The 10,343-nt window shown below is 36.5% G+C and overlaps 1 protein-coding gene across 1 annotated transcript in view; it reads right to left on the bottom strand.

Moving 5' to 3' along the window:
* Positions 1 to 3,295: 3,295 nt before the first annotated feature.
* The window catches only part of TNPO1 (transportin 1), a 67,447-nt gene continuing 60,399 nt past the window's right edge, over positions 3,296 to 10,343 (bottom strand). The window contains exons 23-25 of the mRNA XM_072606315.1: positions 9,077 to 9,151; positions 8,051 to 8,193; positions 3,296 to 4,893 (exon numbers count right to left, since the gene is read on the bottom strand). Coding sequence (XP_072462416.1) covers positions 8,086 to 8,193; positions 9,077 to 9,151 — 183 coding nt within the window. The 3' untranslated portion in view covers positions 3,296 to 4,893; positions 8,051 to 8,085. The remainder of the gene's footprint in view (positions 4,894 to 8,050; positions 8,194 to 9,076; positions 9,152 to 10,343) is intronic.

Raw genomic sequence — 10,343 nt, 5'->3', positions numbered from 1 at the left:
CATGCATACATTTCGCTAATCAAGCATCTCATAAAAAAAAAATCACAATGACTAGGGGTTGCAAACCACAACGACAATTTGATTATCATGAATCAATTATCCTAATAATTACACCTAGAGATTAAAAATTAGCACAGATAACTATCAATTGGGGAAAAGTCTATATAATACAAATCAAGAAAAAAAAAGCGCAAAACCCCCGCACCAAACTACTAGAAAGCATACAGGTGAATAAAATTACCCTTCTGTAATGTTTTATCTTTTTCTTAAGTGGCATCAGAAATGTCTCAATATTTAACACAATATGTAACGAATATCTGTATGCAAACTAAAGTGGTGTCCAACTAAACAATACTAGGTGGCATTCTTAGTAGTTAATCTAAGTAACTGGAGATTTAAACCACCCAAGTCCCTTGCAAACCTTGTAAGGTTCTTAAAGGTCTCACTGCCTAGATTTCAGGAACAGTACTAATGAGCAGTTGATAGCATTCAGTTAAGTTGTTCCTAGTATTTTGTTAACAATAAACTTAATATGCAGTGCTGTATCTAAAGTATTTTATTTAAAGGACTTAAACTGAAATTATGCATGACACATTCTTCTCTTGGGAAGAATGCTTTTGCACCGTTATGTTAATACATTCAATATGAATAAGACAGATTACCTATATGAAACCAATTTTTCCCCATCACAAAAGGCTCTATCTGAAATACTTATAGTGTAAATTTAATCAGCCCAATTATCCCATTCTGGCTATGCAGGGAACTAAATAAAATGTCTTTTGATAACTTTAGGGGAGAAAATCTTCCATTTGCCTATCCTTGAATGTGTAGCTAGGGGGTAAGTGAGGCAGGAGATCCAAGTTCTCCCATCTCGAGATAAATCTGCAGGTCGTTCCCCTATAAGGTTTTACACAACTCCAGGTACTAATAACTGGGTAGGAAAATTGGGCTAATAGGAAGTCCCTCCATGAAATACATTAAAAAAATGTATGATGAGTTTAACAAGCACGTGCCCCCCAAACAAAAAAGGGTACAAGAATTTATTCACCTGAGATAAAACTGGTATCTGAATATTTCATAACTGAGTATGCAAAGAGTTTCAATTAAGGAAAGCCAGTTGAAATTTTAAAATATACATTTGATTCTATTTTACAGTATATGCAATTTACTTCAGAACAATGCAAAAAGTAAGAGTCTTAACAAAAAAATATCACAGTGTCTATCAATGTTAATTACAAAATGAATGCTACTTGATTTTTTCTTTTAGAGATGCAACGGCTTAACTATGCTTTTGTTTCCCCTCTTAAATCATGTGTCTAATGTGTCCATCAAAATCAAGTAGCAATAATCTAAAGCATCAGAACTGGCTCTTAAAGGATTATTATTTACACATTGATTATTTTGAAAATAACCAACTAGAAAATGTACAAAATGATTTTTACACAGTATGAAGTCATCAGAGATTAGACAATACGAAAAGCAGATTAATTTCCTGAAGACATAAATGAAAACCTGTGGCATTAAGTTCATGTACTATTTTAATTTTTACTTGGAACTGCCAAAAGATGCATTTAAATGGTATTAAATACACTTTCTGTTACCAACTTAGGTTGATCAGCAGCTTTTGTTCACTGTTAGAATCCTTCAAAGAGGGAAGCTCAAACAGGAAAAAAGAAGGCATATATATAAAAACAGTAAACACTGACCTCCTGAGGTTCCTACAACATAAAAATATTCAAGTAGAAAATCTACATCACTTAGCAGCGGCTATTTCTGTAGCTGAGCACACTAACAGCACTTTATTCAGTGTGTAAGGAGCAGATGAAGCCGTGCTTTTAGCATGCCAAGAGGCAGAAACACTGGAATGTAACAAAGACAAACTCACAATTCCATGAACATTCAATCAACACTCAAAAACTGTCAAGACTACACAAGAAGATGCTTTATATATCCCATGATGCAATAATTTGAATCACAACTATTAATGCTGAATCCGAATGGATCTTACTTCAAACTAGAACTTAAATGGCTTCTGCAAATCTCTTATACTATGTATTAGAAATATGGTTTAATTATGTATTCAAAGAATCCCCTCAAGAAAAAAAACTTTCTCAGTCTCAAATGATGGTAAGTCCTATTTAAACTTTTAAAAAATTTTAAAAGTATTCTCTTCTTACTTCTGAGGCCAGATTGACAGCCCTTAATGGGCATAATTCTAAATATCCTTATATATATATATATATATATATATATGGTAAACACTTGCACAAGTGGATCTATGGTCTAATCTAACAAGTGACAGTGTTGCTTTTAATTAACATATAACTGTCGCAATGAAACATGGGTCCAAAACACTGTATTATATATCTCTCTATATATAGACATATATCTGCACATATATATATCTATAGACATATATAAAAAGGTTGGTTTTAGTTTCTATGTTTGGAGCGAATTTTTGTCATTTTTATCTGAAATACTTAACCAATACCTATCTTATAAAAATATTAAAGTTTGTATCTAAGGTGTTTCACTTACCAAACTTTTAATAGTAATTTGTAGCACTTAGGTTATCATTTAATAAAATAGTGACCCAATCTAGAAGGTTGAGAGATTAACTAGGAAGCAAAATTTAAGAGCTTTGAATGAAGCAATGGAATTTAAAAGCAAAAGTGTGATGTGCCCTTTTGATCTAACTCAAAATTAAAAACAAATAAGGTGCTCTATCTGGCATTACTGAATTTCCTTCATTCAGTTTGCGCACCATAGACTCCAAGAGCACATCATTTACTGAAATTTGCAAAGCCAAGGTGGAAGTGGGCAGGAGGGAAAAGGAATGTGTAAAAATGTTGCTGCATGCTGCCATGCACTCCAAACTATTTTGAAACAGCATTTATAAATCCACACACACAGCTCCGAACCTCAGTGCAATGGCTACGTCACCCAATACCCTTAAAGAAAGAACCATGCAAAGAGGAGCGATTCCTTATAAAACTGTTATCCAGGATTCATTCTGCAATGCAAAAGTGAGGAACCAAAAACACAGAAAGGCTGTTATGGCTTAATGGTTCTGTTGCAGATTAATTGTGCAGCATCTGAAAATGGAAAGGCGTGGCTTCACCTCTGGCCAGCAGAGTTAAGAGGAATCTCTCCATTTTCCTTCATCATCATGGGATACACTGCTCAGGCAATCTAAATTAATAAAGACTTGCACTTTCATGTGGACACAAGATCAAGTGTACCAGTTAGATTTTCACATTCACAGTATATAAGAAAATACACATGGAAGGAAAAGTAAAGGGTTAACTTAACAAGGATTTATTCACAGGAATACATGTAAGTAGAGAAAACAACAGAAAAGCTAAACAAATGAAATGAAGAGGATCCAAACCATCTTTCACTCTGTCGCTTTTAACTCGCCCCTTGTGCATGTGTCTAGGCACAGAGGGCCACCAACATGCGCCATACATACAGTGCAGGGACCCTGCATTACATCCATAACTTAAACATCTCTTTAAGATCATGCTTTGAACAAAAAAGAAAGCTTAGAAGGTATATGTTGAGTGGGAATAAACACTGAAATAGAGCAATCATGTCATCAACTTTCTACAATTGTCTTGACGTGCCAACTAACATTTATGCAGCCTTACAGATCTTTTACCATGAAACTTAGTTTGAGAAGTTCTGATAAAATCACTAGTAGTATATGACCATGCAGAAAGCACATCACACTGACAGCACAGAGGCAGAGGTTCTGCACAGGTATATCAGCTTTCCACATTGTGCAGGTTACACACAATACAATATCAATCTTATTTCTAACAGATCCTAAAAAGATATTTCAAGGCCTAACTGTAAACTACAGTACTTATATCTATAGTCTTAATAAAAATAAAATCCACAGAATCTTAAAGGAATTTTAAATGCAGGGCTATAATGAATTGGTAAACTGCAACACAAACTGGCGCAATATAGGTAAATGAATACCAATCTCACTCTAAGTGATGCAAGCATGCTACTTTCCCACTAATTTAAATTACTTTCAATCACTATGAGCCAGAATGCATGCCTGAACCTTAAACTGCACATTAATAATGCCTTGGTCTAAAAATTAAATCTAATGAAGTACAACCGTCAAATTATATTCACTACATTGTTTCAAATGTAAAATTAAGATATCCATCTTTAGTCTGATATGCCCCTCCCCCATTTCTCCCACCCCCATCCCCCAAAAGGTGAAAGGAGTGACATTTGGCATTTCACAGGGCGCTTCATTTTGCTTTAATTTGTCTTGTTTTATTTCCAGCTTCTTTTGGGGACCTAAATTGTAACTCACAGGAACCTGCCTCTACTCTGGGTAGGCGAGCTCCATTTTAACTGTACTAACTTCATTTGTGTAGTTCTTCATTAACATGCAAATAACTAGAAATCCCATCAACTGGGAAAATTATGTAGAAAACCCTTATATTAAATTAAAAAAATAAAAAAAAGCCTCTTTACTGTTTGTAACCCCCATTCTTAGGTTTCCTTTATTGTGCGCTAAAGAATTTTTCCTCTCTTTCTTATCCCTATGGTTCAATTATATGGTTCTTGTTTTGGTACAATTCCCCATAATATTTCAGAATGTGCTGTTTGTGAATAGATTCTCTTTTTTGCTTCTTCACATCCAGTGCGGAGTTGTAATAGGAGACAGATTTCCACCCACAAAGGCTCCAGATGTTAAAACGTTTCCCAACATCGACTTAATACAGTGACGGCAACACCTCCCTCCCGCCCCTCCCAGTAGGGTTGGGATTGTACTGTATTCCCTACTGGTTTACCCTTCCCCCCTGTCAAGGGTAACATTTTCCCTGGGTGCAGAGGCTCCCTCATAGTCTCCCAAGACTGAAGGACCTGTAAGAAAACAGAAATTTTCTTTTACTGAATAGGTACATACACTCGTATTAAATTCACAAGTAAATAAGATTTTTTAAAAGAATTACTACACAACCCACACCCCATGAATGATTTTAAGTGTATTTCATTCAAAGACTAGACAGAGTTAACCAAGTAAGCTAGACCCTGTTTGCAAATAAGAAAGTGAGCATGATTTCCCCCAATAATGTTGCTTTCCTTTGCCTTTGGCTATTTTTCATTTGAATCAGTGAAAAAGATCATTTGGGAGAGAAGGGCTCAATGACGGTGCAACGCGCTGACGTTAAATGAACTTTACGGCACGGCACATCCGGAAAGTTAATGAACTGCATTGTTCTATACAGGATAACTCCCATCCCTGTTCTAGGGTAAACCCTGTGCTGAGGTGAATCAGCCATTATCCGCCCAGATTTAAAAAACTTATTTCCTAGCTTGGATGGCAACCAATATTCTCACTAAGCACTGAGGATGCTAAACAAGGCAAATACCAAGTGAATTTTTACATCCAGTTTTCCCAATATTCTCACAATTCCACTCCCCTCCTTCTGCATGAAAACTTTTCAAAGTAATGCTGTTGTTGCTGGGTTTTTTTTTTTTTAACGCATTTTATGAATCTCTGCAGGATTCAAAAACAAAGGAAAAACCATGGAAAATATCTTTACGTGATCTGAGATACAAAGGGCAGGATCTCACAATTAGAAACCATACCATAAAGGCTTATTTTAGTTTGAGGGAAAGACCTGGATTCCAGTCCTGGCTACCTCATAGAATGTTGTGAGATTGAAGTGAGACAATAAATATGAAAGCTGGGCAATAACAAATGTAAAGTGGTCATTATCACGCCACTTAACTGCACATAATATAATGTGGTCCCCTGAGAATAAAAAAGACCCATTACACTTAATCAAACTCAATACATAAAAGGCACACGCAGCTATTCTGTTAAACACCTTTTCAAAAACACACAGACATATTCCAACCACTGTATAAGTGGGGAAATAAAAACTTTTTACCCTTCACAAAAGACAAAACAGTGTCACACCTGGTTTAAGGACACTGTTTTAACAACGGTTTATTTATTCTGCATGTACTTATATAGGAATATATTTATTTCTTCCAATAGAATTTAAGCTCCTTAAGAATAGGGATTGGCTTAACGTCTTTCTTTTTGTATTCTCCAACAGTACTTGCTGCATACATAATAGGCTCTTAAACACTTGCTGACTGACAGCTGAACACAGGATCACTCCCCTTAATTTAGAATTGTTGGCAAAATGAGACAGATGATGTACTGAAGCCTTCTATGCTATATTAATAGGTGCTGAATGTGGAAATAGCTAAGATGCCCATATTCTAATACTTGAGTACTGGGAAGTCAACAATCTACCCCTAATAACTGCTGTCCCAAGCCATGAGTTACACGGAATCCAGCACACTCTCCTATCTGTGCCCTCTTGCCTACAAGTCTCAACACTTTTCCAAGTCCTTGCATCTAAAAGATTCTGAGATCTCAAGGAACTGCTATAACTGGGCCTAGAGAAAGCAGACAGGTTTTTTCTCATCACAGTCTTGACAATTATAACCGAAGGGCACCAGTGAAAGGTAACGTCTCACCTAAACATCTAGATGACAGACACAGCTGAGACTCCTGAAGGGTAAATAAACAAACACCTAAAACAAAACTGAGGACAATCATATGGGAATCATGGGAAACTCTGCCCATGAGGTTTGCTTTGAAGCTTCTTAGAGGATGCTGGGTGACTTCACAGTGCAGAGCACTGGGCACGAGTCAGGAAAGTTTGAGTTCAAACACCACTTCAAACACTGCGGGAGCCTGGCCAAGTTCCTTAACCTGTCAACCTCCATTTCCTCATCTGTAAAATGGGAATTACAACAGCACTGACATCACCAGGGTGTTGTGATTACTCAGTGTGTGCATGCACATACGCACAGACAGCACAGGCCTGGAACACAGCACGCACTTCATAAACAAATGCTTCGTGTCCCTCGCGCCCCTTCCAGACTCAGATGTTAACTTAGTTAGACTTTCCTAACTGGCCCTGTGAAAAAAGGTACATTTAATTTTTATAACAGGATTAGGCATGTATCTCCGATTAGCTTATGCCGCACTACTGCAAATTTAGGGTCAGTAATTATGGTGCATTCGTTCCTATCCAGAGCCAGAAAAGCCATCTGACATACACAGGGCTGGGAGCAACAGCAATCTATTCCTTTTTAGCTCCTGGGCAAAGAAAAGGCTGCTAATCTCATTTTTTTAGGTATGGGAACTCAAACAAAAAGCTTTGTGAGCAGCCAATAATCACCAAAGAAACTTGAAATACCATCCACTTCAACGTGCTTATTATCCACTAGAGACTTAAAAAAAAGAGTCCAGGGCATCAGAGCTGAAAAGCAAACAAGCATTTGTTCACAGTGCTGGGCAGTTCACAAGATCTCATCTGATGCTCACAACTGTGGGAGGCAGATATTACTGACACCTTCACTTTACAGACGAAAAAACGGAGGTAAAGCGACTTGCCCAAGGTCACACAGCTAGTAAACATCTGAAACCATATTGGAAAGGGGGTCTTTCTGACCCCAGGCCTACCACTCTGTACCTCCACCTGCCACCTAGCATATTATCTAGTCTAAAACTCTCATTTTACACATGAAGGAACTGAGGCCCAGAAAGACTAACTGATTTACCCAAGGCCACAAAGATCATCAAGAGGCAGAGCAATGATTCAACCTCAAGTCCTCTGACTTCAGTCACTGCTTTCCTAGGCAGCTAGGTGGCGCAGTGGATAAAAGCACCAGTGCAGAAGTCAGAAGGACCTGAGTTCAAATCTCACCTCAGACACTTGACACCACTCACTAGCTGTGTGACCTTGGGCAAGTCACTTAACCCCAATTGCCTCATCCTGGGTCATCTCCAGTCATCCTGATGAATATCTGGTCACTGGATTCAGATGGCCCAGGAGGAGCCATTAAGGGTCCACATTTATTCTTTTAAGCCTGTAAAGAGTATATTGTGCTTCAAAAGTGTGCCCGTGGCATTGAAACCACTGCTGGAGACTTTCCTCAACTTTATATGATGATATTCCTACCTCATGAAGCACTGATTTTAGGAACTTACCCCTAATCATGGGACTGCAGCCTAAGTGCATGAGATTAAACTCCATAATAAGCTGCAAGACGCTCTTTTAAAGGAAGAGGAAACTGGTCAGAGAAACGCCTCCAATTTTCATCCCCAACTTGATTTTTAAATCCATGAAGGATCTGTGGGTAGGAGAAAGCACATTTCAATTTGTTAGTTTCTAAAGCTCAACACTAGTGATTTAAATTTTTTTTTTTTTACTAATTAATTTTTTTCTAACCTTTTCTGAGTTGTGACACTGGCCTGACTTCATTACAACTTCCTTTTTGGGGTGTGTGTGTAAATTTTAGAACTCAATTTGCTTGGGAATGTTGAGATATCCCTTCATAATAAATATACATATTTTGGGGTGCAATAACACAAGGGTTAGAAATTACATTATAAAAATACCCCCTTGTAATGGCATACTAGATAGCCTCTCATCAACAGTGGAAATCATTCATGATGCCTACCCTTAAAGCCGCTCCAATACAAAATCTGTTTAAGCAGCACAAGTTAAAGTACTTGGACAAAGCTTCCAAATACTTCTAAGAAGAAATAATACAACCTTTTCATATTAAAAAAACTCAGTCTTGATTTGGCTACAAACTAGATTTCAATGATTTTACTATTATTTAGTGGCTATATTGGCCAACAGCATCTACTTTGCAATTATTCAAAGCCAAGGAAATCTTTTGGTTACAAAAGAATTAACAGCCACCGCTATCTTGAAAAATATGTTCTGTGTTGAACAGAATGTATGGAAGAATCCAAGAGCCACCACTACCAAAAAATTCAACTTAAATATATCATCTGATGATTGATAGAGCATACATAAAGTATAATTAATGCCATAATTCCAACTTATTTTGTACTAATGGTAACTTCCACAATAAAAGAAAATGGAAATAGGAATGTCATAACACTAACAGGAAAACAAATTTGGAAGCAAAAGGTGAAACCCCAAACCAAACGTATTAGGATCTGAAGGAATAAAACTTTTCAAATAAAGCTACAGTTAGTTACCTTACAGAACATGTCTCTGAGATCATCTTTTGGACTAATCCACGATGCAACAGCATCACAAAAAAATATAAAGTCCTGTAAAGTGAAATGATGAAATATTATCAGGACTCAAAATTTCATATTTTCATAAAGTATTATTAACATGATATTAAAAAAAATTTAAATAAACTTTACAACAAAAAGTAAAGAAACAGGCCAACAGTGTGAAAGTTTAACTCTCTAAGTCCATCTAGCCTTTTTGTACCTTACCTCTCCCAACTTTTCACATTGTTAGAACTGATGGTGCCCTCCTCCTTTTTATTATTCCATCTAGATTTTTCCACATAGTCAATTGTAAGCTTTTAAAAAATGACTCTATGGTATATACCGTATATACCACTGCACTGATGGAAGAGTCAACTTAGACATTTCCCAGGTTTCTAGCTTTTGGCTACATAGCACCTTCACACAAAGATTCTCTTTAAAAGATGTCTAATAAATGACCAATATGTACCATGTGCTGAAAATACAAAGAAAAAAAGAAAGGAAAAAATCCGATGCCTTCAGTTACGGGCTACCCACAAAAATAAGCTTTCTCTTTTATTGTTCTAATTTATTCTGGAAGTTGAATTTTTATCCTGTCACTCATCTTCAACCTTCTTCCTCAAATTTTGTTTCATTTTTTATATTTTACATTTCATATTTCATGTGCTAAATGTTTATGTTTTTATACAAGTAAGCCCATAAATAGCTGTCACTGTTTCTAATTCGCAAATTCACCTCCTTTGTATACACCAGGAACAAATATACTTCGTTCCGTTTTATCCTGAACTTTTTCCCCAATGTACCTTTTATATATTTGTAGAGAGAGAGAGATATGGCTTGTAGCACAGAATCACAGCACGTGCCCATACAGACCCTGGCTTTGTTAATCTTCTCATTCTTAACTTGATTCATTAAAAATGAATTTACTCATGTAAACAGATAAAATTACATAAAATAGATTAGATAAAAGTGGCAGACCATACTGGTTTGGCAATATAATGCTTTGTTTTCCCCTTTCTTAACTTGTTCTAAAATTCTTAAAAATTAAATCCTTTGGGGTCTTAGCTAGTGCTAAAAATCAGGGAGATCCATTAGGAATAAGAACTAAAATCTTCAGAAGCTATTAAAATAACAGATGGGGTCACTACCTGATTTAGCTTTGAAACCATGCAGAGAAAGTGAGTTTGAATCTTTCCTCTGTTGCTAGTTTTGTAATTATGGGCACATCCTTTAACCTGAGGCT

This window comes from Notamacropus eugenii, chromosome 4 (assembly GCF_028372415.1).
Source record: "Notamacropus eugenii isolate mMacEug1 chromosome 4, mMacEug1.pri_v2, whole genome shotgun sequence".
Taxonomy (NCBI): domain Eukaryota; kingdom Metazoa; phylum Chordata; class Mammalia; order Diprotodontia; family Macropodidae; genus Notamacropus; species Notamacropus eugenii.
This window is presented reverse-complemented; position numbering and strand designations above follow the sequence as displayed.